This window comes from Bos mutus, chromosome 19, assembly GCF_027580195.1.
Source record: "Bos mutus isolate GX-2022 chromosome 19, NWIPB_WYAK_1.1, whole genome shotgun sequence".
Lineage (NCBI taxonomy): Eukaryota > Metazoa > Chordata > Mammalia > Artiodactyla > Bovidae > Bos > Bos mutus.
Window position 1 is genome coordinate 29,069,678 of NC_091635.1, and position 27,053 is coordinate 29,096,730.

The window sequence follows — 27,053 nt, forward strand, 5'->3', positions numbered from 1 at the left end:
GACACAACTGAGCGACCAAACTGAACTGAACTGATTCAGAAGTAGTAATTCAGAGTCAGAATCTGAGGCTTGGACTTCCCTGGTGGTCCAGTGACTAAACTGTGCTCCCAATGCAGGAGGCCCCGGGTTCAGTCCCTGCTCAGGGAACTAGACCCCACGTGCTGCAACTAAGACCCGGCCCAGACAAATAAATAAATAAATATTAAAACAAACAAACGAACAAAGAATCTGAGGCTTGGCAGCTGATTGGGATTAGGTGCCACGTTATTTAGGAGGCACTGCGAGGTCTGGACAAGACTCATGAAGGCCAGCCCATTTCCCCCTTGGTAAGATGGACAGTCAACCCAGATGGTCTCTGGGGCTGCTTCCTGCTGTGATTCTTTATGATTTGCAGTATAGGTCTTGCCCATGGAAGTGATTTGTGGGTTTTGGGCCAGGAAGGGAAACTTGTGCTAAGCCTGGGCAAGGGGAGCAGCCCCTCCGCAATTAGGGAAGGCTTGGGATGGAGAGAGGTTGGGGTGGGGTGCGGTTCAGTGTCTCCTAGGTTGACCTAAGCTGTGGTAGGGGTCCCCCAGGTCTCCAAGGGCACACACTCAGGGCCCACCCCAGTTTCGAGCAGAAGTTACAGGGAAAGCCCTGGTGTCCAGGACTGAAGTGGAGAGGGCAATCCAGGCTGCAGCAGGAGGAGAGTGAATGGGGTCCCTGGTTTCCCCAAAAGCAGACCCCAAGCCAAGATTCTGGGTGTAAGAAGTTTATTTGGCAGGTGACCCTAGAAAGCACGTGGGAGGAGGGACAGGAGAGACAGGAAGAAAACCAGTAAGAACTGTGTTAATGAGAAGGTTACCACTGCGGGCAACTGGTGGGGACCCTTGGAGGCAGATGCTACAGAATACACTTCAGAGTTGTTCTACTAAAGGATGACAAAGCTGAGGTCTGTGGTCACCAGCCCCTGCTCCGTGCCAACTGGGGGTCACTCCTGGGAACTTCCAACACTTCCAGCCTGCCTGGTGCACAGGCTGAGAAACACAGGCATTGCCAGCATGGATTGGAACTCCCGTGTCCTCTAGGGTGGGCTGGGGGCTCCAGGCGGGGCGCTGCTGATGTCTGCTCTGTCCTTGAAGTCAACTCCTCGGCCTGACCAGGTCGGGTCTCCCTAAGGGCAGCAGCTCTCATGGACAGCTGTCAGCTGACACATAAAGACCCTGGCCAAGGGCTCCACATCCAGAGGGGCCCCAGAGGAAAGAGCGAGGCAGCCCATGGGGGTGAACGGGGCCGGGGCAGGCCTCAGCTCAGGACACCACCCTCCTCTGCAGGCACTGGGCCAGGGACCTGTGCCTGAGAACCCGGGGCATCTCTGGAGGGAAAGGGGCCGAGGGGCAGGCAGCGAGGGCTGCCCGCAGTTCCCTGAAGGCCCCCTGCCCCACCAGGTGGACTTGGGCGGGGCCCATGCTGCCCCGGAACCGCAGGTCCTTGTAGCGAGCGGAGGTTTCCTGAAGGCAGTGGTCAAGCTGGGAACAGAACGGCTCAAGTGAGACTGGTGTGGGGCTGGGCGGTGTGTGGGGGAGGCGCGCACAGCTGTGCCCAGGGTGTGCGTGGCTAGAAGTTTCATGTGTACATGTGTGTCTGTGGGGTTCAACCCTCCCTTCCCAGAGCTCCAGGGAGGTTCTCCTCCCCTCCCCCACCTCCCCACGACACACGGGGCAGTGTGCAGAGTGAAGGGGACGTTCAGTTGTATCCTGTCTCTGTCTCTGGTTTACCTTGTCTCGATTTTCCTCTGACAAGTTCCTCAGCCCCTTCAGTGCCACAAATACCTCATAGTGGGGAGCGGAGCCCTCAGAGGAATCTGCGGACAAACCGCCTATTACGGACACATGTTTTGTGAATGGGGCATCTTCGAAAGCTCAAGCCCACTGCCCCTACTCCAAGGTTCATAGGGGAGAGAAGGAGTTTCTTGGCAAGGAGTGGGGTCAACGGAGAGGAAATGGGTAGAGACTGCAGCAGGCAGATGGGGGTTAGATATGCGGAGGGACTTTTGTTAGGAGCAGCACAAAAGGCTGGGTCTTTCCTCTTTCCTAGAGGTCTCCCAGCGGGGTGGGTATGGGTGAGGGATAGTCAGCCAGTGGAAAAGCTCACCCAGAATCCTGCTCTCCACCCAGCCATGGTCCAACAGCTTGGCCCCCGGCCACTGCCCCACGGCCCGGCCCAGGGCCTCAGAGAACACATCCTCACCAGTGTCTTCGCCTCGAACACTCAGGGTCTGGCCCAGCCTGAGGAGAAGGAAGCAAGAGGGAGAGGAACCCAGGGCACGAGCATGGTCCCTCAGTGACCCGGGGGGTAACTTACCTGCAGATGAATTTGACGACCGGACACTGATTGTAGTCACCCGCTACCTGTACCACATCACCAAGCCGGCACCTGATGGGGAGTGGGGATGAGGTCAGGCCCAAGGGCCCATTAACTTCAACAGCATGCGCATGGCCTTTAACCGGGTTCAGGCTCCCTGAGGCAGCAGTTGGGGAGAGGTGGGCAGGCAGATGCTCACCTGGTGAGGCTGGCATGGTTGGTCAACACCAGCTCGTATTCCTTGCCCTTCTGGGCCTCAGCCAGCAGGACAGTGCGGGTAGCCTCTTCCCAAGTTCCTTCCTTGAGAGGGAGCAGCTCAATAAAGGGGGCTCCAGGGGGCAGAAGGTACAGGCCATGGGGCTGCTCTGGCCACAGACTCAGGCCCAACACCCCTGTGGGGAGCAAGCAGCCTCTTCATCTGCTAGACAATCGCCCAGGCCCCAACCCTCTGCCCATCTGATCCCCCTGCTGCCCCTCCACCCCATCCTTCCCGGCTCCCCCAGGCTCAGCCCTCTGCTTCTAAGGCCCTAACTGGGAAGAGGCAGTGGTTCTGGAGGTGATGGACCTGAAGAAAATGCTGGTATGGTATAAATCTGTGTAAGTCTCTTAACCTCTCTGAGCCTCAGTTTTTTCATCTGTAAAATGGAGCTGGTGTTGGGGAGGAATCAATGAGATGACTATGGGACTTGCTGCAGTTCATGGGGTCGCAAAAAGTTGAACACAATTTAGCAACTCAACAACTTGGCAGCTAGCTGTGTGCCCCTCACCACCCTTGAGTCTTGCTGACCTCCAGAAGCAGCGTAAGCGGGTGAGAAGAAGGTGAGCCCTTGGCACCACAAGGCCCCCAGGGCAGCCACAGCCTCAGCCTGGCCTCCTGCGTCCAGAGTCACCACCACCTGCAGTTTTGGCCAGAGCCGAAGGGCCAGTCCTCGGGTTCCCTGCTCCAGGGCTTCCCGCAGCTCGGCTGCCCGTCTGGGGAGAGGTGCTCCTGGGTTCCCAGCAGCGATGGCCTCAGCCAGCTCTTCCCCATGGGCCTCCAGGTCCAAGAAGACATCTAGGAGCTCTGCTGCCGTCCCAGCTTCCAGAGCCTTCAGCCCTGGGGACCTCAGTGCCTCCAGGAGCAGGACCCTTGGGTCCTTGGCTCCAGTGGGGCTCACTTGGCCCAGGGCATGCCAAGGCCAAGGGAGGGGGTAGGGCCAAGGGGAGGAAGCAGTTACACGAGCCGTGCCTCCTGGAGCCAGCACTTCCGGGTAGGCCTTGTTTAGGGCTGCCAGACCCAGCAAGGTGGCCTGGAGGGAGACAAGAGACAGTGTTGGCCCTGGGCCTGAGCCAGACCCTGAGCCCCCAGATATACTTTTTTTTTTGGTCACCAGGGATCGAACCTGCACCCTCTGCACTGAAAGCGGGGAGTCTTAACCACTGGACCATCATGGAAGTCCCCCAGTGTTGTTTTGAGGTTTTTGTTGCTGTTGTTGCTGTTTGCTTTTTTCCCATCCTGATGGGAGGCCTTGGCTCCACTTAGGGACCTTAGGGATGGGGTTAGGTTCCAGCCTTCCCCATTTACCTGCAGAGAGGCCTCGCCATGGTACCGGTTTGAGGTGGGGGGCAAGGGCTGCCCGCCACTTTCTTCCTCCTGGGCCTGGCTGGCCTTGGTCAGAGGGAGATGATTCCGGAAGGTGCTTATATCTGTAGCCCCAAAGACATCATAAAATCCCCATGAAGCCACAGAGTTTCCCAAGGGTTCAAACCAGACTGGTGAGACCCTCAGGGAAGGAATCCAGAACAGGCCTGAGGGGAGAGAGGCTATCAGGGGCCAGGATGGCAAAATTCATTTTGAACAATCCGGTCTCAGTAGGTTCTCTGGGTCAGACCTCTCTCTGTGCTGGCGGTAGAAGGGGAAAGCGTGGTCTTTGGGTTCTGGAATCTGCTGTAGGGTTTCCTTCTCTTTGGGCCACTTCCCCAGACCCTGGGAAACACACCTGTGCTCCCTCTGAGGGGACAGCGGGGACCTTGGACTCCGCGCAGACACCACCTCAGGGCCTGCTGCTGGCTCTGGCCTGCGTGCAACGTGCTCTGCGCTAGTCTCTTCTGCTGCCAGGCGGCTGCCCAGCGCAGGGCCCCCCACGTCACACAGTGCTGGAGGCGGACAAGCCAGGACCGCCTGGCATCCCGGGACTGCGGCCGCCACAGGAGCATGGCCAGTGGCAGCAGCAGCAACAGGGTCAGCAGCAGCAGCAGCATCTCCAAGCAGATCCTGGAAGGAGGAAGGCCTCCAAGTACTGGTACTGCATGGAGGAGGGGAAACCCATTTCCTCCCCTCACTCTGCCGAGCACAGGAAAATCAAGTTTAAAGGGAAGTTGGGGAAGAAGCCTGGACTCCTGTCAGGCACATGATGTGGAGGAGACAACGGCAAGGCTTTGGGGTCACACTGACCTGACTTCGGATCCTGGCTCTGCCCCCGGTTAGCTGTTTGGCTCTGGGGCACTCAGTCAGCTGCTTTGAGCCCCGTACCCTTGCCCCATCTGTAAAATGGAAATAATGATACCCTTGAGAAGGAGCACGCAGGCCATGGCAGAGCACCTGGCTCAGAGCAGTTACTTAACTGAAGACAGGTCTGGTCTACTCCCAAGAGGCTCTGCTTGGTCCAGGATCCACCCTGTCCCATCATTGTGTCCCTTCCCCGCCAGCCCCCACAAGCCCTGAGCCCCCTAACAGTGGTTCTATGTCCCACAGGCACCTGTCACAGCCCACTTGTGCCTCTGCCCGGCACCCAGGGGCCCCTCAAGGCTCCGGAACAGCCTCAGTACACAGCTAGCCAGAAAGATGGAGCCCAGGCTTTAAGGGAAGTTCAGCCGCTGGGCCTGAGGGTGGAGCTGGAGGCGGAGTCGGGGGAGCTCTTAAAGGGACAGGTTGCCTAAGGGCCGCGGTGCTGGGAGGTGGCCCAAGCCTGCAGGTGGAGGGAAGTTACAGCCAGAGTAGAGTGGTCCATAGGGTTGCAAAGAGTCGGACACGACTGAAGTGACTTAGCATGCAGAGTGGTCCTCAGACTCGTGCCGGTGTAGGGAGAGAAACCTGAGTGCAGAAAAGAGTGTCTCAGATCAGCTTGAGCGGGGAGTGGGCACATCCCATCCTGGAGCAGGTGCAAACTTGAGCACTGTCAAAAAGCAACATTTTTCCAATCTAGAATTGCCCTCCACAAAGATAGTAGAGAAAGAAAATCCTTTTGTTATTGAACAAACATTAAAGCAGCGTGTGACGCATCACAGGCGAACTACTGGGACCGCGAAGACAGAAAAGAATCTCATTCTCCGCCCCCTTTTTTTTGTAGTTATAATTTATTAACTTGTCATCCTGATTTTGTATGGGCTTACTTTCTTTTTTCATTTTATTACCTTTTTATTTTTAGCTTTAAAAATATTTAATTGAAGTATAATTACTTTACAATGTTATGTTAGTTTCTACTGTACAACAAAGTGAATCAGCTATATGGATACATATACCCCCTCCCTGTTGAGCCTCCCTCCCTTCCCCCCATCTCACCCCTCACCGACTCATCACTGAGCACCGAGGTGAGCTCCCTGTGCTATACAGCAGCTTTCCACTAGCTATCTGTTTTACACATGGTAGTGTATATATGTTGGGCTTCGCAGGTGGCGCTAATGGTAAAGAACATGCCTGACAATGCAGAAGACATAAGAGACACGGGTTCGATCCTTGGGTCAGGACGAACTCCTAGAGGAGGTCATGGCGACCCACTCCAGTATGCTTGCCTGGAGAATCCCATGAACAGAGGAGCCTGGCGGGGCTACAGTCCATGGGCTCACAAAGAGTCAGACATGACTGACTTAGCACGCACGCACACATTGTATATAAATGTTAGTGCTACTTTCCCAGGTCATCCTACTCTCTCCTTCTCCCTGTGTCTGCATGACTGTTCTCTATGTCTGTGTCCTGCCAATAGATTCATCAGTATCACTCCCTTTTAAAGCTAGAGCCCAACAGACGCAACCTGTTAACACACATGCTCAAGATAAATAACTTTACCTGGTAATTGGGGTCCCCACCTGTGTTAGTTTATTGGCTTTATCCCAGGAAACACAAACTTCTCCCATCTTTATGGCAAGAGGTAGTTTTGCAGCTTGGAGTAGGGTGCTCTCCAGAGCTCGGCTGTTCCTACTGATTCTGAAAGACTTGAGAAGCTGTGCTCAGGAAGGTGTTCTATCGCACGTGAAGCCCTCTCTCCCGCTGTGTTCTCCACCCAGGCTCTCAGACACTCTCCCTTCACCCTCAACTGCCTCACCATATTGCAGTCTCTCTTCTCAAAACTGAGCTTTTTAAAATTTTATATACTTATTTCTTTTTGGCCATACTGCTTTTGGGATCTTAGTTCCCTGATCAGGGATTGAACTAGGGTCCTTTAGCAGTTTAAGAACTGAGTCCTAACCACTGGACCACCAGGGAATTCCCATCACGGCTTAACTCTTAAAAGCGTGCAATTCAGTGGTTTCTAGTGTATTCATAGGTATGAATGCCAACAGTCAATTTTATAACATTTTCATCACCATGGAAGTAACCCTAGGTCCTTTAACTATTAATCCCCAATCCCTTCCCACCTTCCACACCCCAGCCCTAAGCAACCACAAATCTACTTGCAAAAATACTAAATGCTAGTGTACAAGCTTTTCTGTGGATATATATCTTCATTTTTCTTGCATAAAGATGGAATGCAAGGGGCTCACTGTGTTCCAGTGAGTGGAAGGGCTGGGTTGTATAGTAATTGGAACTGCTAAACTGGTTTCCAAGGTGGCTTCACCATTTTACATTCCCACCACCGGTATATGAGGGTTCCAGTTTCTCCACATCCTTGTCAACACTTGTTATTACCTGACCTTTTGATTATAGCTATCCTGCCCTCCTCATTCATCCATTTGAGTGAGATTTTGCATTTTCCTAATGACTAATGATGTCCTACCTATTTATGTGTTTATTGGCCATCTGTGTACTTTCTTGGGGAAATGTCTTATCAGATTCTTTACCCATTTTTAACTGGACCACTTGTCTTTTTATTATTAAGTTGTAAGAGTTCTTTATATATTTTAAACACAAGTCCATATATCAGATATATATGATTTGTAAATATGATTTTTCTCCTATCTTATGGGGGTATTTTTCCATTTTCTTTTTTTTGACTTGGAGTAAAAAAATCTTTTTAAATTTTTTAAAAATTTCATTTTTAAAAACTTGTTTTTTAACTGGAGTATAATTGCTTTACAATGTTGTGTTAGTTTCTGCTGTACAACATGAATCAGCTATAAACATACGTTTATCCCTCTTGAGCCTCCCTGCCACCCCAGATCCCACACCTCTTTTTATTTTCTTGACAGTGTCCTTGAAGCACACATTTTTTAGCTTTATTTATGTATTTGCCTGCTGGGTCTTCATTGCTGCGCACAGGCTACGCTCTAGCTGCGGTGTCCGGGCTTCTCATCATGGTGGCTTCTCTTTGTGCAGCACAGGCTGGAGTGCCCGTGGGCTTCAGGAGTTGTGGTGCACGGGCTTACTTGCCCTGTGGCCTGTGGAGTCTTCCCAGACCAGGGCTTGAACCCGGTCCCCTGCACTAGCAGGTGGGTTCTTAACCACTGGACCACTGGGAAAGTCCCAAATATTTGGCTCTGATGAAGTTTAACAACCTATTTTTTTCTTTTGTTGCTTATGCTTTTGGAGTCATATCTAAGAATATAGTGTCAAATTTGAGGTCATGAAGATTTACCCTTATTATTTCCTTGGCTTTTCTTTGATCCATATTTTTTAATTGTAGTAAAATATAAATAAGAGTTACTATGTTAACTGTATTTAGTTATCCACTTCAGTGTCATTAAGTACGTTCCCATTGTTGTGGAACCATCACCATCATCTCTCTCCAAAACTTTTCATCTTCTTAAACTAAAACTCTGCGCTCATCAAACAATAACTCCCCACTGCTCCTTCCCACAGCCTTTGAAAACCATCACCCTGTTTGCTGTCTTTATGAATATGACTACTCTAGGTGCCTAATATAAGGGGAATTATACAATATTTGTCCTTTTGTGTCTGTCTTATTTCACTTAGCATAATGTCTGTTTTTGTCCATGTGGTAGTGTGTGTCAGAATTTAAGGAAGGAAATACACACACACACACACACAAATATATATATACACACACACCGTATTTTATTTATCCACTTATTCATTGATGGACATTCACTGTTTGGCTATTATGAATAATGCTGCTATAAACACAGATGTACAAAGATCTGAGTCCCCCCTTTTAATTCTTTTGAGAATATTCCCAGAACGTGAAGTGCTAAATCATATGGTAATTCACACATGTACCTTTTTGAGGGACCACCGTACTATTTTCACAGAAGCTGCACTATTTTACGAGCCCACCTGCAATGTATAAGGGTTCCAGTTTTTCTACATCCCCTCAACAGTTGCTGTTTTCTGAGTTTTTGGTTTTTGTAATAGCCAACCAATGGGTATCTCTTTGTGGGTTTGAGTTGCATTTCCCTAACAACTGAGCATCTTTTTGTGTGCTTGTTGTCTACCTGTGTATCTTCTTTGGAAAAACGTCTATTCATGTCATGTTCCCATTTAAAAGTTTTTGTTGTTGAAGGGTTCTTTATATATTTTGGCTATTAATCCCCTATCAGACATATGGTTTGCAAATATTTTCTTCCATTCTGTTCGTCGTCTTTTCTCTCTGTTCACAGTGTCTTTCTTCTTCTTTTTTCTTTTTTTAAAACACTTATTTTTTTGGCTGACTGGGTCTTAGTTGTAGCATGTGGGATCTTTAGTTGTAGCATGCGAACTTTTATTTTCGGCCTGTGGGATCTAGTTTCCTGAGCGGGGATTGAACCCAGGCCTCCTGCATTGGAAGCATGGACTCTTAGCCACTGGACCACCAGGGAAGTCCCAATAGTGTCTTTTGATGTACAATTAAAACAATTTTTTTGGCTGTGTCATAGTGCCAAAATGCTTAGTTGCAGCACTGTGGGATCTTAGTTCCCCGACCAGGGATTGAACCTGGGCTTGGTTCAATGAAAGCTGAGTCCTAACCACTGGACAGCCAGGGAATTCCCAAAAGTTTTTAATTTTGATGAAGTCCAATTTACCTTCTGCTGCCTATACTTTTAGTATCATGGCCAAAAAAATCATTGCCAAATCCCATGTCATGAAGCTCTGTTTTCTTCTTTGAGTTTTACAGTTATAGCTCTTATATTTGGATCTTTGATCCACTTTGAATTGATTTTTATATATGATGTAAGGTTCCAAATTCATTCTTTCACATGTGGCTATCCAGTTGTCCCAGCACTTTGTTGAAAAGACTATTCTTTCCCCACTGAACGGTCTTGGCACCCTTGTCAAAAATTTGTTGACCACAGACACATGGGTTTCTTTCTAGACTCTGAATTCTCTTCCACTTATCTATAGGTCTATCCTCCTGCCAGCGCTACACTTCACTGATTACTATTTCTTTGTAGTAAGTTTTGAAATTGCTAAGTGTGACTACTTCAACTTTATTCTTTTTCAATTGGTTTTGTAGGAGTTTTGGTCTGGTTTCCAGATATTTGTGAATTTTCCAGGGCTTCTGATGAAGCTGCTCAACACCATTAGTCATCAGGGAAATGCAAACTAGAATTGACTCAAGTCATGTCACACTCCACTACGATGGCTATAATCAAAAAGGTCAGAAAATAAGTGTTGGCAAGGATGCAGAGGAATTAGAACCCTCATGTAAAATAGTGTGGCCACCTTGGAAACCAGTTTAGCAATTCCTTGTTTCTGGTCCAGGTAAACAAGTTTCCTTGTTTAGTGAGTGGCTGGGTTATTTTAGTGAGTCTGTCTGCTCCCCACTGCCCTCCCCGATACACAGTGTGGAGCCTCTGATGTTGCTCCTTAGGTGGGTGCAGCCCTGAGTTAAGCCCATAGTCAACCTAGCATGACAGTGACTTGCAAGGATCTCTCTGTGTCTCTTTCCCTGACCGCACCCAGCTGTTAAAACGACACTGGCTGTTGGCTGATCTGCCAACAGTGCGCTGGGGAATAAATGACCCCACAAGTGGATCCAATCAAACGCAGGCTTCTTTGAAGGGATAGTTTCAAAGGTCAGTATTTGAGATTTGTTCTGACCCCAAGAGAGAAAGTTCCTTCCTGCTTTATCTTTCCCCATTTCTAGCAAACTAGCCAGTTCAGTTTAGCTTCTGTCTCCAATGAAGCTATGGGTCTCCTGCCAATAGCCTTTCACCAAAACCTCCAGGTTTTGAGAGCACAGTTAAGCTTGAGCTTGCAAATGGAGTCAGTTCCCTGCTTTAAACCTGCCTCTCCTCTCTGGAGCAAAATCTCTGAGTCTTAGGTCTGGCATTGTGGGTATGATGATGGCACGCTTCTGAGTGATGGGCCCACTTCAAAAGCTGAGTGCTCAAACTTCCCTGGTGGTCCAGTGGTTAAAGACTCTACGAGCTTTCAACGCAGCGGGTGCAGGTTTGATCTGTGGTTGGGGAACTAAGATCCCACACACTGCAAAGTGCAGCCCAAAAAGGGGAAAAAAAAAGCTGAGGGGTGGGGGGTGATCAGTAGCCTCAGTCCTTCCCCGGCTTGCCTCTCCCATGGTGGAATCACTACCTTATGGACCTGAGCAAATGTGATCAGGGCTCCAGGACTCTCAGTAGCACTGGCCAAGGTAAAGTGTCCATCCTACCAGAAGGGGCCACCTTACCTTTCAGCAGCATCAGCCAGAACTTAGCATCAGCTACAGGGGGCTGGGGGCAGGATGAGAAATGCCGGCATCCTGGCTTTCCCAGATGATAACCCCCTGACTGGGAGCTATGGGGAGAGGGAGCTCTGTGTTCTTGGCTGCACTGGTCTGGAGTTTCTGTCCTTTTGGGTCTTGGTTCAAACACCACGCTCACTCTTCTTACTGCATTTTGAATTTTCTTAAGTAAGCATTTCTTCATTTGCTGTATACCCATAGGAGACTTCGAACGGGTGGGTTTAAGAAAACAACTGTCACCAGTTTCACTGTGGGGGTGGGTGTGTAGAGCTGTTGGTGCCGTCACAGCAGGAGTGGAACTCCTGTCACTCTCCAGTGCTCAGCAACTCAGCTTGGGTCCCTATCTTTACAGACTGTTCTTACCAAGGTCATCTACAGCCTCTTTAGTGCCAAACCCAGACAGTATTCCCAGTTACTATGTTCGACACTGTCACCCTTCCCTGGGCTTTGTTAGCTGTAGCCTTTCAGATTTTCCCTACCACTTCCATCATTCTTTTTTTTTTTAAACCTTATCGGTGATACTTTTTTTTGAAGATTCATTTATGTTCTGGCTGTGGTGGGTCTTTGTTGCTGCACGCTGGCTTTCGCTGGTTGTGGCGAGCGGGGGCTACTCTTCGTTGCACTGCGCAGGCTGCTCACTGCTGCAGCCTCTCTTGCGGGGTACGGGCTCTGGGAGCCTGGGCTTCAGTAGCTGCAGCGTGTGGGCTCAGTAGCTGCAGTGTACAAGCTTATTTGCTCTGCAGCATGTGGGATCTTCCTGAACCAGGGATCAAACCAGTGTCCCCTGCATCGCAAGGTGGACTGTTAACTACTGAACCACCAGCAAAGCCCCCAGTGACACTTAAATTTATTTGGCTGTGCCGGGTCTTAGCCGCAGCACACGGGATCTTCGATCTCACCTCGGCCTGAGGATCTTCAGTTGTGGGATGTGAACTCTTAGTTGCAGCACATGGGGTCTAGTTCCCTGACCAGGTACTGAACTCACGGCCCCCTGCATTGGGAGCTCAGAGTCTTAGCCCAGGGTCACCAGGGAAGTCCCCTGAACACGCTGATTTTTAAGGATGAGCTTTCTAACAGGAATAGGAGATAAAGACTATCATTCTAATTTTCAAAACCTCATGTGAACAGAAAGGTAAGAAACGCCCCCACTAGCCATCAACGCTGGTGACACACACACGCTCTGGGGCAGCCAACGCCCAACTAGTTCCTTTTTTCAGAGTCACACTGATGATTTCAAGTATTTCCCCGTCAAAACCACCCTATCTCAGCACCTGGTGGAATGAAATAAAAAGAGCACTCCATACTGTCCACTGAGGGAAATTTTTATTTGTAACATAAAATACACAATTTTATGACTATTCCAAATTGTACACAATACTTTTTTTGGGCAGTTATATACTACTGCCAATCAAGACTAAAATATGTATCTGAAATAATCTCACAAAGTTTTATAAAGAAAAATTATAAAAAAGTATGCTATTTTAAGTTATATTCACTTTTAGTCTCCCCCCTCACCCACTGCAAAGCCCTGAACACACCGTACATTGAAACGTTTTGATGATTTGTGTGTGTGTGTCTGGGAGCAAGCGAGGGGCTGAGGCAGTCGAGACTTGCCGTCGCCTCTCCTTGTGGTTTGCAGAACAGAGAGGAGAGAGAAGCTATATGCAGACAGTGAGCGTGCCTTTCAGTCACAATCTCTCCTATCAGGAGACGTGGTCTCAGGAAAACTGAGGACAGCTCAGCCATGGGACATGCGCAGGAACCCCCAGGCTCCAGGCAGCCACTCTCCTGGGCACCTGTTCTCCCCAGCCCAGTGCTAACTATGCAGTGAGCGCTCTGCCCTTGGCATGCCAGGGGCCGGGCCAACCACTCATCTGAGTGTGTCACTCCCTGCCCCCGGGGTTGCCAGGACCACTAGGGTTGGCCCTCAAGGTGCACGGGTGACAGGGGCAACTAGGCTTCCTTTCCACCTTTCCCCAACACTCCCAGTCTCGGGAAGGGGGTGGGGGGGAGGGGGGATTTTAATCAAATCTTGAGGACATAAGGGGCTGGTACGTCAGTGCTGGTATCCGTGGAGGGGTCAGCCTGGTCATCAGAGGCAGAGACAGTCTACCGCCCGGCATAGAAAAATATTGATAAATCACTGTACGAAACTGAGCTAGGGCAAAGAGCAGCTTTTAAAAGAGTCATCTTCCAATAAATATTTACTACAGAGAAATATTTTCCTTTAACATTAAAACACTGATAAGTTCAGAAGTTAATGTTGTAAAAAAAAATATGTTCATTTCCCCACATGTATAAAAATAATGTTTTTAGGGCCATTCCCTCCTGGGTGTGGTCAGGCCCTTCTTTTCGAGGGGAGCTGGAGTGACCTTAAGGCTTAAACCCCAAAGCTATACCTGCCTCCCCCTTTGCCCACCTGCCTGCCACAGCCCATTCCTTCCTTCTGGTGTAAAGCTATGGAAGAAATTTTGGACGAAATTATGCTGAGGATTTTTTGTTTTGCTTTGTTTTTGCAGCTTACCAAACTTCCCAGAAAACCTGCTGACTGCGTTTCCCCAAATTACCCCAATGCTGACACCCAGCACCCTGCACAGGTGGGCAACACACAGGTCCTGGGTTAGGCCCACACTCTAGCCGCCCACTCCCCAAGACACCGTGTGGACAGTGAAGGGAATAGATGTGGCCTGCGGCGAGTCAAAGGCACAGGACCTGATGCAGGAAGAAAGAATTCTAACGTCAAATTAGGGTGAGAAGGGGAAACCGAGAAGTCCCAATTTAGAAACAAAAACACAATTCAACATTTGCAAAAAGCCGTTATCAATATGCCTTTAGAAAACCTTGCTTGCGCCTCCACCAGCGCAGAGGAGGGCGGGCAGACTGATGGTCGTTCCCAGGGAACAATGCAACATTCTCAGAGCCTGTGAGCCAGGGCCGGGCCGTTCAATCCGGCCACGACATAAAGGACATGAACACTGTGAGCGCTGGTTACGCGACCCTCGTGTCTTTCCTCTACTTCATCAAACGTGTCTGCACATGTGTACACACACAGGAACTAAGTGGCAATTCCACGGGGCGTGGGAGTGAGCGTGGGAGGCAGAGAACAGAAGATGGGCTACCAGTTATTCAGAAAGCCACTACCCACCGCCAAAGCCACGACTTCCCTTGCCCCAACCACTACTGTATGTCCCTCCTTTTCCCATCCCGACCCAGGAAAATGCGGGTTGGGGGAGAGGGAAGGACGGAGGATTGACTTCCTTCATCACAAGGCAGTTTCTACGTTTCAGAAGAAAAGCAGAGACCATCACAGTTATAGATCAATGGCTTGGCAAACACGGTGACACAGATTCACCAGACGGGAGGTGTTTCCACCTCCATCTGTCCTTCCCTCACTTGAAGAGCCACGTGTCAGAGCCACTGGACCTCAAGACACATGGCCCAGTTCCAGGGTTCATGGAACTAACTGCCATTCTGCACAAGGTTAAAACAACCAGAGCCTGTTTGTGGCCCCAGTTCTGCAGCTAAACTCTGGACAGCAAGGGGGAGAAGCAGCACAACGTGCAATCTCACACTCACACACACACACTCACACATCCTTCACTGGTGCCACCATGCACAGAAACACTAAAGTCACAACTAGTATTAACACTTCACATTATGAGTATTGTTTCCAAAGAGAAGCGATTCATGGAATTAAAACATCCACAAAAGTAACTCCTCTGGCAAGGATGAAGAAGCTAGAGATGGCGACGGGGCAGGGGGGGTGGGGTGGGGCGTCACGACTGTGCGTGGGGGATCCACTGACTGTCCATGGGTCGGCCTAGGAGCTCCTCCACACGCCGCGCCACGTCAATCGTGTCGTCCAGATCGAAGTCACCATCGTTGTCAAGGACGGGGTCGGGGCTTGGGAGGAAAAGAGGAGAGGTTGAGGAAGGGAGAGGTCAGAGGCCAACAAGGAGCAGCAGAGACCACCCTGCACCCCACCAGGTGAGCGGCTCAGACTGCCTGTACCCTTGGCCCAGGCCTGGCGGGCAACTAGTAAGGCGACCTGAACCCTGGGGCAGAGTCGTCTGCCAGTTGGTTGGACACAATGACAGACTAAAATACCAGCCTACCTAGCCTCAACACTGGTTGCCCGCATATACTTAAAACCCATCTGGTCTTTACACAGAGCCAGAAAAATCTCCACTTTAGAAGAGTGGAGCAGGTGACACGGCTCAACCCTGTTCGATACTACCAATGCCTGTTGGTCAAATCTCTCCCTCCCACCTGGGCACGTGCCTGAGCCTGCCTGGCCTGGGTAGTCTCAAACCCAGACTAGCCCTGGTGTCCTTGCCCATCAGTCCTCTGGGCACCCAGCCTGAGGCCAGGTGCCCAGTTCCTCCCCATGGAGCCCCAGAAGAACACAACCTACTTCTGTGGGTACATGTTATAGTGAGGCTGGGGGCACACAGCTGGGGAGGGAGCCTGGTCCATGTAGGTGGCACTGCCTCCGGCAGAGTCTGCAGAGGCGCTCACAAACCTGTGGGAGGAAGCGGAGCCTTAGCAAGGGGTAGTGGGGAGGGAGCACTTTTGTGTCTTTCTCGGGTATGGAAGGACAAAGGGCCCACCGAGCCCGGGGCTTTGGCTGTGGGAGCAGAGCCCTGGGTACCAGGTCCCCTCATGACCAAGGCCCAGTTCCCTCCCCAGGGCTGGGCCAGGTATGTGTGTGTGAGGGGAGGCGGTAGGGGGTGAGGAGAGCCAGGTGGAGCCGCGGGGAGGAGAAAAGAGGCAGTAGGAGACCAGCGCTGGGCCCGGACACTTACTCAGGGACCACCTGCTTGATCTGTGGCTTCACGTACCCGTCCACTGCTTTAGCTGCCGAGGAGGGAAGATGGTGATGAGAGCCAAAGTTCTCAAATGAAATGAAGATGCAGTCTCCCTTAAGAATCCCGTCTTTTCTTAGGATAAGACACAATCACCTCATTTTATCTTAGGATTTGGTACAAGCGTGCCTTTCATTTTTCTCTCATTTCTTTTGGTCTTACAGTGTGGCATGCGGGGTCTCAGTTTCCCAACCCAGGATGGAAACTATAACCCTTGCACTGGGAGCATGGAGTCTTTTAAAATAATTAATTAATTTTGGCTTAGTTGTGGCATGTGGGATCTAATTCTTTGATCAGGGCTCAAATCTGGGCCCCCTGCATCGGGAATGCAGACTCTTAGCCACCGGAGCACCAGGGAAGTCCCACAAGCACACATTTTAATTCATTAGGAAGAGCCAGGAGAGGAGAAGCCCTCAGTACTGACACTGGAAGTTAAGACAGCTTCCAAGTTGGCTTGGATGTGTTAATACATTCTTCAAACCATAAAAAAGGTAAACTTCAATACAAATCTAAATCAACCATTAACTGCACACTCACTGTAAAAAGAAAACACATCTTCCAAAGTTTCAAGCTGCAGATACAGAGGGACTGGCAACAAAACAAGGACCAACATGGGGAGGTCACAGCTGGATAACTTCTCAATCACACAAGGAAGAACGCTGTCACCGCTGGAAGTCTAGAGAAAACAGCCCGGGAGGCCCTAACTTCCTTATCACTGGAGGTGCTCGCACGGAAGGTGGACCAGCACTTGCCAGGGGTCATGCGGAAAAATCTAAGCATCAGAAGGGAACTAATCTTATCAAGGGTCCTGGGAGTTACTCTAGCCCTGAGCCTCTACTCTCTCAGGAAATGGAAAGCCACTCTGTCAGGTGTCTGTGTCGTCTTTGTGTGGGTTTCTGTACGTGGGAGTCATGTGATGGCCGTGCCCCCCAGTGGGTGCCGTTTCTGCTGCATGGCTGGTCAGGAAAAAAGCACTGCTACTGCAGTGCCTCACTCTTCACAGCATCCTCGCTGGGATGTGCTAGGCTACAGATCAACCGAGGGGGTAAGGCAGAGTTACCTTCTCAAAAGGCTGGTTATGGAAATCCAGCTAAGGTCGGTAGCAGGACTGTGATAGTCTGAAGTCGGTGAAGTCTCGTCTCTTGGGTGTGTGAGGAAGGCAACAAGTATGTCTTAACTCTATTAGACAGGGAAGATTCCGCTGAGGTCAGAAGGATGACTCAGTCTAAGAGACTGAACCGCGCCATGGGTCACACATCGCTTGTTATCCTGACCTGCTTCTTCTGGGGCTTCAAATGTCAGTGGCTGCCTTTTCATAATATCTCATGCTTTTTGTGCTTTACTGTCTACAGAGAATTTTATAGAACGGCAGAAAAGATAAGAAACAAAAAAATGCTATAAAAATAACATTTGAAAACCTAGATTAGCTGGGCTCATAAAAAGAAGCAGTGGCAGGTTTAATCCAAAATACCACATAAGTCTAAAAATATTTTGGCTTACTTCCCCACCTAGAAATATAACCAGGTGGGAAGGCATGATACAGAAGGCAGAATCTCTAAAGGAAAAAGGTCAACAGATTGGGCTATGTAGAAAATACACATCTTTGCACTTCAGCAAAACAAAACCTAAATGTTAAAAGAACCATGACACGAAGAAAAAAATCTCTGCTGTATACGATAAAGGCTTTATTTACTATATAAACGTCCTTGCACATTATTAAGGAAAAAGGAACTCCAAAAGAAAAATGAACAAGGAATAGGAACGTACAGGAAAAATACAAATGGCCAATAATGTGGAGGATAAGAAGCACAGGCTAGACTGAGCTCAAACCCTGGCTTGACCTCCTCCTAGCTGTGAGACCTCTGACCAGTTACTTCACTCCTCTGGGCCTCAGCTCCTCAAATGAAACCTGGGGATGGGAACAGTAGCTACTGCACAGGCCTGTTTTGAAGATTAAAAGAGAAACAATTTGAAATGTGCTCAGAAAAGTGTCTGGTACGCAATTAAGTGTTCAACAAATGTTAGCTGCTATTATTACTTCATTTCTTATCACTGTTATCATTGCCATTACATGAAAAGATGTTTTGAGCTTATGAAGAATCAAAGAAATTAAAAATAAGAACTAAGATCTCATGCGTATGCCCTGACATGTAAGATCTCATGTCAGGCTGGCAAACAGGAAGCTGATGAAGAGACTCTATGCCTGGCAGGAGGAGGATGGAGAAACAGACACTCAGACAGGTGTCTGTGGGAGTGGAAACAGACTCCACTTTCTGGAGGGCAATTCTGGAAAGATGTGTCAAAATGTTTGAAAAGCACCTACCCCACGTGTCTCAAATTCGACTTTAGAAATCTGTCCTAAGGAAACAAGTTGAAAGAGATGCAGGTACCTGGTTACCGCAATATTAATCATCACAAAAAAACTGTGACCTACTTCAAAGTATCTTAAATAAACAACACAGAATCACCGCACAATGAAGTTTAGGTATTGTTAAACGATGCTGTTAGTTTATATTTACTGTCCTGTAACTCTGCCTGGGATGTATTTTTCAGTGAAAGAGTAATCAGGTCATAAATGATGATGTACGGTATGACCCAAACCCGCCACAACCTGGTCCTTCCTGCTGCTCTGGCCTCGCCTCCTGCCATTTCTCCCCTGTTCATCCACTTCCAGCCTCCCGGGTCCTCGTGAGATTTTCTAAACACGCCAACTTCACTCCCGTCTCAGAGTCTCTGCTCTTGTTCTCTTGGGCTAGAGTGTTCTCCCTCGAGATCTGTGTGTGAGCTCCTCACTTCATCCAGGTCTACTCTGATGCCGCCTCCTCAGGGAAGCCTCCTCTGACCGCGCGAGTGAAGTGCCACCTCCCTTGGACTCCCTGTCCCTTCACCTTATTTGTTTTCATAACGGCCATCACTAAATACATACACTTATTTACTTGTTTACTGTCTTCCTTCTGCTATTAGATTGTAATCCCCACACAGGAAGTACTCAATAAGCCTCTGGTGACTGAATGCAGAAAACCTAGCTATGTGGACTGAAGAACATCTACTAAATTGTTTACATGGACGAGGTAAGACTATTGTGTGATATCTATTTTCTTTTCTATACTTTTCTGGAAAATTTTACAATAAATACATAATACTTTTATGCTCAGAAAGCAATAAAACCATCTATGTTTTAAAATACAAAATTGTACCTAATTTTGTTTGATCTAAACTTGTACATTGTAACACGGTGTAGCTGCTAGAAAAACACTACGGTGGTTCCTCAAAAAATTAAACATATGAATTATCATATAAACCAGTCCTTTCCCTTCTGGGAAAATACTCAAAAGAATTAAAACCAGGATTCAAACAGATACTTGTTCCCTTCAGTTTGGTATCTGGGGCTGGTAGTGGATATGTTTTTTCTTTGACTAAAGAAAACAGCCTGGGACTTATATCTGCCCTGCATAAAGCTCAAACAGCAACAACTGAGTATTAACTGTATAGATTTTCATACAGACAGACAGACACAGACACACACACACCTAAAACAAAGCCCCGAATCACAACAAAAGCAAATCAGAATGCGAACATTGTTACCAGTGGCAGGCTCGCATGGAACTGGGGTGTAATACTTGGAGTACACTTCGTCTTTGGGCCGGTCAGGAAACACGTAGATAAGGTAACTCAGGTCTCCCAAGCGGTCGGCCAGGGACCGGATGGAGAAATCTCTGGTGGTAAAAGGCATCAGATTCCAAAACATTCTTTCCTCTAGATCAACAGACAGAATAATCGTGGTCTAAATATGACTTCTGAACAGGAAATCTTAAAACCCAAAGAGACTACAAATGAAGCTCTCCATAAAAATTGTCCTAATAAAAATCTCCATTTAAAAATAACCGTGGGTTGTGGATTAAGCGGTTTTAAAAGTCATGGGTAGCTAAGCGGGTACCACATACCCTACTTCCCTTGAGATCTAATGATCTCAGGCAGTTTCCAGTTCAAACAGTATTCTCTCCCTTCCTACAAGAAACTTGTTGCTGACTCCAGTCCCTGATTCCCCATACAAAAGCATGTAAGAGAGATAGGAAGTGTGTCCATAGCCAGATAAGTTACCAAAAACAATCACGCTACTCTTGTTTGACTGTGAGGATCAGAGGAAAGAACTAATATTTCTAGATGGAAACGGTCAACACCCGTAACCCTTTAGCTTAGGATAAAGGAACAATGAAAACAGCATATTATTTCCACTCTAATGACTCCAAACAACAGAGTAATTCTTTACTGAAATAAGCCCAAGGTTGAATAATAAGAAGGCAAAAAGTTCAAAGGTGAAGCAGCTGAGACTTTGGGGAGGATACTGTATTACAAAGTGGCCTGTGGCCTGTCCATTTGTATTTCTCAAAATTAGTGCTTGTAATAATATTTTACACCAGCTGCAGCTGTGTCATGGTTATACATTTGTGCTTCCCATAATTAGTACTGGCCCCAAGGAATAATAACAAGTACTCAATGAACTGGTGGTTACAGTATAATAATTTTGCAACGTAAGCACCTAACCAGAGACAACATGTCCTAAAGAGGGAGAGACACTCACGAGAATCAAACTTCCAAGCAATGGTGATGCCACCGATTTCAGAGTCACTGAACCTCAGCAGGAAGGTCCCGTCTGGCTTGTTGATAAGCAGGTCGTGGGCCTGTTGCTTGTTCACGAAACCCAAGATAGCCCTGAATCATAAAGGCCAAAGGGGCAGAAGCAGAGTGTGATGTTTCAATGCAAGAAGGAAGTTACCACTCTACTGCCAACTTAACAAATGACGATTCTCACCCGTCATTCCAATGAGGCTTGAGATGTTTCTTTAACACTTCCATAACACCATCAAACCACTGCCAGAAAGTGTAATTCCGTCCGGGTAAATTCTCCTGGTTGGAGAGACAACAGTGAACCCAAGAAGGCAAAAGCCATGCTCAGGGTCTGATTACCTGGATACACTTTAACTGGACAAATTAAATGGAAAACATCCACACTGGCAGGATCATACAAATATACACGCCTGCCTGAGTTTGACCAAAGGGTCCTACAACCAAAATACAGTGCAGAGAGGAAAAGACGGAAGAAGGGGAAAACACCACAAAGCAATTACCAACACTCAGTGGGCCTGGCCACACACACTTTCCCCTGATCTGGACTGACTAGTCCTTTGTTGGTTGTGATTTGTGGCCTGTGATGAACAGCAGCAGCATCGCCCAGGAGCTTCTGAGAAATGCAGAATGTCAGGCCTCATCTCAGGCCTGCTATGTCCAAGCCCGCCCCTTAACAAGATGCGCCGGTGATGCGTAAATGTGAACTGCATCAGATCACACCACGAGGCTGCAGAGAACACTCCATCATCTGGGTGTTACCAACAATTATCAGCCAAATGCAGTGACCTGATTCTGTTGGAAGGCAGGAGCCGTACTGCAACGGCAAAGACGGACCGTGGGGGCCTCCTGCTTCTCCTAGCAAAGCTCCTCTGAGCACCAGCAAACCACTTAGCCAGCTGGTGGCACATAACTCTTAAGACAGACTCAGAGACTATGGAATCTCTGAATTAGGGCACTTAAAATAAGTGGAGTGGGGGTGTAAGCAAAGAAATTAAAGTTCCATTTAAAATCAACTTAAATTTCCTTCATCAGCATCCTCTTTCTTGGGCTGAGGGTTCCATGGGAGCCTGACTTTGTATTACGTATCAAGGAACATCAGAGGGTCAAGGGGACAGCCATGGAGCTCTGATCATCACAGAAGCTTTACTTCTCATGAGTTACATTACTGTGTGCTTTTCTGTCTCCTTTACAAAGGAGAAAACACACCAGCTGCATGCTAGTGCACCCACTTTGCTTAAATATTCAAGCACGTAATTCTGTACATAAAATGTATGAGGCTGTCCATCTGTTCAGAAGCTTCCTAATATCACGGGCACATCACATGAGAGATGCAAGGAGTGAGGGCCTGGTGCAGGGCAGCTCCTGAGGGATTGGGTTTGCAGGGGCTGATCTAACCGCTACAGGTGGTGCGTCCCTCACCCGGTTGAACTGGGACCAGGACACAGACATGCCGTTGTAGTCCTCGAGGTGGCTGCTGCTGCTGTTGAACAGCTTCTGCGCCAGGAACACCAGGTTCTCCTTGGTCAGGCCCCGGTTGCTCTGCACCTCGGCCTTGAATTTCATGTTGAGCGCCTCGCACAGCTGCGGCCACAGGACTTTGTCGGGCACTGCAAACGGCACCCTGCCCTGAGAGGGAGAGAAGCCAGAAACCTTAGGAGCAAACAGTCGCATGATTTATACCCTTGATGCGCAAGAGAAAAACACCAGGGACTGGATGGAGTTACAAACACTTGTCTGGCTGAGCCCGAGCGTCAACTCAAACTTCCTTGGGGTGTGCAGTTTGGTGAAATTCAGAAGGTTCCATCTTATCTTCTTCACACGCACCTTGGAAGGTAACCTTGTGCTTTCTGTGGGCTTCTGTAAGTGAGCTGCTGGAGGTCTCGTGTTTCAACAGTCATGAAAAAAACATGACCAAGGTCTGGCTCTGATACTGGAAATTCAAAGGGAGTCGAAGTCTACAAGACTGGTTCTCTAGGTATATCCTTGCTCTTGACTCCTTCTGCCAAGAACGCTAGCTCAAAGTGAAATAACTTGTATGGAAGAGTAGAAACTATGAGCTGACGATTTTACTGAGAAACATATTAGAATATAAATTTATTAAAAACTGCTTTCATCCCATCAGGCACAGTACTTCATTTGACTTTATTATAAATTTTGTTGGAAAAGGCAATTCCTTCACATGATATAAAATTTTAGAAGCACAGAAGGGTATACAGTGAAGTCACTTTCCTATCTGCGTCTGCCAGCAATCTAGTGCTCTCCCCAAAGCATGTAATCTAGTTTATTGTGTATACTAACAAAGATATTCTGTGCCTGTCAGCAAATATGTATAATTTCTTTAAAATATAAAGCCCACATATTCTGCAACTCTTTTTTTTCACTTAATACTTTATCTAGAAGACCTCACATGAGCACATAAAGAAATTTTTCATTTTCTTTTGTGGCTGCTAAATATTCTACAGTGTGGAGGAACAATAATATATTTAACCGGATCTGCACTGGTGGACATCTATGTACTGTTCTTCAGTCTTTGGCTATTGTCACAAGCAATGCTGCAGTGTATTCATTCATTTCACATACAGGCAAATACATCTGTAGAATAATTCCCACAGGGATGTACTTGTTCTAAAACAGCATAATGGAGAGGATGTGCAGAACCCTCCTACAGTGCTGGTGAAAATATAAATTGGTGCAGGCACTATGGAAAACAGTATGGAGCTTCCTTAAGAAAAACTAAAAAGAGTTGCCGTAAGATCCAGCAATCCCACTCCTGGGTGTATATCCAGAGAAAACTCTAATTCAAAAAGATACATGCGCCCCTATGTTCAGAGAAGCACTATTTACAATAGCCAAGACATGGACACAACCTAAATGTCCGCTGAAAGGTGAAGAGATAACGATGTGGTGGACACATACAACGGAATACCACTCAGCCATTAACAGTAATGCCATCTGTAGCAATATGAATGGACCTAGAGCTCGCCATACCAAGTGAAGTCAGAAAGAGAACGACAAATACCATATGATATTACTTATACGTGGGATCTAAAATATGACACAAACTTGTTTATGAAACAGAAACAGACTCACCAAGAAAACAACTTTAGAAAGGGGAGAGGGAGTTGGAGAGGGATAAATTAGGAGTTTGGGATTAGCAGACACAAGCTGCTATATATAAAACAGATAAACAACAAGGTGCTACTATGCACAGGGAACTGTATTCAACATCCTGCAATAAACCATCACAGAAAAGAATATGTGTGTGTGTGTGTGTGTATATATATATATAAACACTTTGCTTCAAGAGTGGGAATACCAGACCACCTTAACTGCCTCCTGAGAAATCTGTATCAGGTCAAGAAGCAACAGTTAGAACCGGACGTGAAACAACAGACTGGTTCCAAATTGGGAAAAGAGTATGTCTATGTCAAGGCTGTATACTGTCACCCTGCTTATTTAACTTATATGCAGAGTATATCAAGTGAAATGCTGGGCTGGATGAAGCACAAGCTGGAATCAAGATTGCTGGGAGAAATATCAATAACCTTAGATACTCAGATGATACCATCCTTGTGGCAGAAAGTGAAGAGGAGCTAAAGAGCCTCTTGATGAAAGTGAAAGAGGAGAGTGGAAAATGTTGGCTTAAAACTCAACATTCAAAAAACTTAAGAACGTGGCATCCAGTCCCATCACTTCATGGCAAACAGATGGGGGAAATAATGGAAACAGTGACAGACTTTATTTTCTTGGGCTCCAAAATCACTGCAGATGGTGACTGCAGCCATGAAATTAAAAGGCATTTGCTCCTTGGAAGAAAAGCTATGACAAACCTAGACAGCATATTAAAAAGTAGAGACATTACTTTGCCAACAAAGGTCTGTCCAGTCAAAGCTATGGTTTTTTACAGTAGTCATGTACGGATGTGCGAGTTGGACCATAAAGAAAGCTGAGCACCAAAGAACTGATGCTTTTGAATTGTGGTGATGGAGAAGACTCTTGAGAGTTCCTTGGACTGCAAGGAGATCCAACCAGTCAATCCTAAAGGAAATCAGTCCTGAATATTCACTGGAAGCTGAAACCCCAATCCTTTGGCCACCTGATGCGAAGAACTGACTCATCGGAAAAGACCCTGATGCTGGGAAAGATGGAAGGCAGTAGGAGAAGGGGATGACAGAGGATGAAATGGTTGGATGGCATCACCGACTCCACAGACATGAGTTTGAGCAATTTCCAGGAGTTGGTGATGGACATGGAAGCCTGGCATGCTGCAGCCAATGGGGTTGCAAAGATTCAGACACAAATGAGTGACTGACTGAACACTTTGCTTTACATCAGAAACTAACACAACATTGTAAATCAACTATACTTCAATAAAATTTTTTTTTAAATACAGTAAGATGTACACTAGTTATTAACATAACTGAAAATGTTAAAAATGCTTTTTTATTTAGATAACATCCTTCAGGAATGACATATGGCAGGAGATGCCAGAGTTACACAAGGAGTGAGATTTGGGTCAGGCAGGGAGGGAGAGGAGAGCAGGCGTGGCAATCCTATCCAGGAGGATTTTCCGGACAAATGGAGGCAGACTTCTTTTTTTAACTTTTATTTGTTTGTGCCGGGTCTTAGTTGCAGCATGTGGGATCTAGTTCTCTGACCAGGGATCAAACCCAGGCCCCCTACAGTGGGAGCATGGAGTCTTAGCTGCTGGACTACCAGGGAAGTCCCCAAGATATTTAAAAAATTTTTCAAATTTTCCTTGTCTTTTGATTCTCACTTACTCAAATTCTCTCATATATGTATAAATGTTTATATATATACATTTCTGTACATATACTTCTTTATTAAGAAGTCTAGTCAGTTGGTGAATAGTTATCTTCTTGTTTTAATTGACTGTTTCTCCCAAATCCTCTCTTGGATCAATCAAATCCAATAGAGGATTTGATCAAATTGATTTGATCAAATCAAATCAATCAAATCCTCTCTTCAAGCTCCTTAGGTAGATATTTTTAAAAAGAGCTTCAAACACAGGGTTTATAGCACAAGCATGGCAGAATTTCTGCTAAAAATCTCATCCCTGCAGCAAAAATATTGTTCTCTAAAGAACCCTGTTGAAAATGCCAAGTCAGACTCTTCGCGTTAGAGCCACATTAGAGAAGGAGATACTTTTATGTCCCAAATAACAAGTATAACCTTTCATCAGGTTCTTTGGACTAATTTATACTGGAAATATGCACCACACAGAACTCTGTCTACTGACATGTTTTGAAAATGATCAAGCCAGCTGCACACAAGTGGTACCCAGACAGTACTGAGGTGATACATCCGCAGAATCACACTCACTCCTTTACACACAGCATCTCATTCTTCCTGAGACTTGGGATGAGTCATAGAGCCAAAATTTGGAAAAGACATGAAATGTCACCCTCAGTCACTGGAGGGATGATGACAGGAAGCAACTTCTAACTGAAAGTGACTTCCTGATAAAGTATACAACCACTGGAAGAAACTGGGGAGTCCCAAACTCCAGGCATGGTTTTACCCAGGATTCAAAATAACGTTCACAGAGTACTGACTCTGTGACAAGCACTTTGTGGATGAATCTTCCAAACACCACTCTGGAGTATTACTCTCCCTGTGTTGCAGACACTCGTGGGAAGACACTCATGGGAAGACTCAGAGAGGTCAAGTGAAATTTCCTGTGGTCAGAGTGAGGAAATGGTGGGGCCTGAGTTGAAACCCTGGCCATTCTTCCAGCGCCTGCTCATTCTACTTTCCACATGCTCTCCATTCTGCTTCCTAAGGAACACAGCATTTTTTTCTAAGCCTTTTGGTGCAGATAAAGAGACTGACAGGGACTCAGGACACCAGTGTCAAGGTCTTGAGACCTTCAGGCCCAAGGAACGCACTCACAGGCTCTGCAAAAGCGTTGTCCCAGAGAACGGTGGCCGTCGCATTGTTATCCTGGCTGCCGTGAACAATCACCACCACTGGGAGAGACAGGGTCTGAAAGAGACACAGGGGAGGGCTGAGAGTCCCCGGCCACATGCTCTGCCCTTCTCTCCTTTTGTTCCCATCACAACACGTGCATCCTCTCTCCAAGTTTCAGTAAATGTCACCCTCAAACACAGAATAGAAACGGCTCCAGGAACAAGATGTCACATTTACGCAGTCTTAGAAATTTAAGGTATTTTAGCAGAGATATTTCTGCATGACATTTTGAGATTTAGATATTTCTTAGATATTTCTGAAGTATGGAGTAAGTTTCTCAAAGTTAGAGAACAGATAGAAAAGAGAAAGAAGATGGAGACTTCCTGGAAAAAAATAGCAAGAAAGTGATGTCTAAAATTTAACACTAAGTGTGCTCAAATCCGTCCTGAGTGATGTTTCCCTGGGTTCACCT

The 27,053-nt window shown here is 47.3% G+C and overlaps 2 protein-coding genes across 5 annotated transcripts in view; both read right to left on the reverse strand.

The window, feature by feature from the left end:
* Positions 1-735: 735 nt before the first annotated feature.
* On the reverse strand, positions 736-5,214 carry GHDC (GH3 domain containing). Its single transcript, XM_005899209.3, has 10 exons — positions 5,082-5,214; positions 4,778-4,866; positions 4,323-4,597; positions 3,908-4,029; positions 3,131-3,632; positions 2,543-2,735; positions 2,344-2,415; positions 2,134-2,267; positions 1,758-1,843; positions 736-1,508 (listed from the first exon to the last, which is right to left on the reverse strand). Exons 3-10 carry the CDS (start codon positions 4,582-4,584, stop codon positions 1,290-1,292), a joined length of 1,590 nt encoding a protein of 529 aa, XP_005899271.1. The 5' UTR covers positions 4,585-4,597; positions 4,778-4,866; positions 5,082-5,214; the 3' UTR covers positions 736-1,289.
* A 7,248-nt stretch (positions 5,215-12,462) lies between these two features.
* Positions 12,463-27,053, reverse strand: part of STAT5B (signal transducer and activator of transcription 5B) — a 66,325-nt gene continuing 51,734 nt past the window's right edge. For all 4 annotated transcript variants that reach the window (XM_070389854.1, XM_070389853.1, XM_070389855.1 and 1 more), the window contains 8 exons: positions 26,564-26,656; positions 22,070-22,276; positions 20,835-20,929; positions 20,604-20,734; positions 19,607-19,777; positions 15,962-16,013; positions 15,571-15,678; positions 12,463-15,059 (listed from right to left, as the gene is read on the reverse strand). In XM_070389854.1, coding sequence (XP_070245955.1) covers positions 14,933-15,059; positions 15,571-15,678; positions 15,962-16,013; positions 19,607-19,777; positions 20,604-20,734; positions 20,835-20,929; positions 22,070-22,276; positions 26,564-26,656 — 984 coding nt within the window. In that variant the 3' untranslated portion in view covers positions 12,463-14,932. The remainder of the gene's footprint in view (positions 15,060-15,570; positions 15,679-15,961; positions 16,014-19,606; positions 19,778-20,603; positions 20,735-20,834; positions 20,930-22,069; positions 22,277-26,563; positions 26,657-27,053) is intronic.

Coding starts and splice junctions, on each gene's coding strand:
- GHDC (XM_005899209.3), bottom strand. CDS start 4,584: ATGCTGCTGCTGCTGCTGACCCTGTTGCTGCTGCTGCCACTGGCCATG. Junction 2,736..3,130: donor CGCTTACGCTGCTTCTGGAG/GTCAGCAAGACT, acceptor TGCTCCCCACAG/GGGTGTTGGGCCTGAGTCTG. Junction 2,416..2,542: donor AACCATGCCAGCCTCACCAG/GTGAGCATCTGC, acceptor ACTCCCCATCAG/GTGCCGGCTTGGTGATGTGG.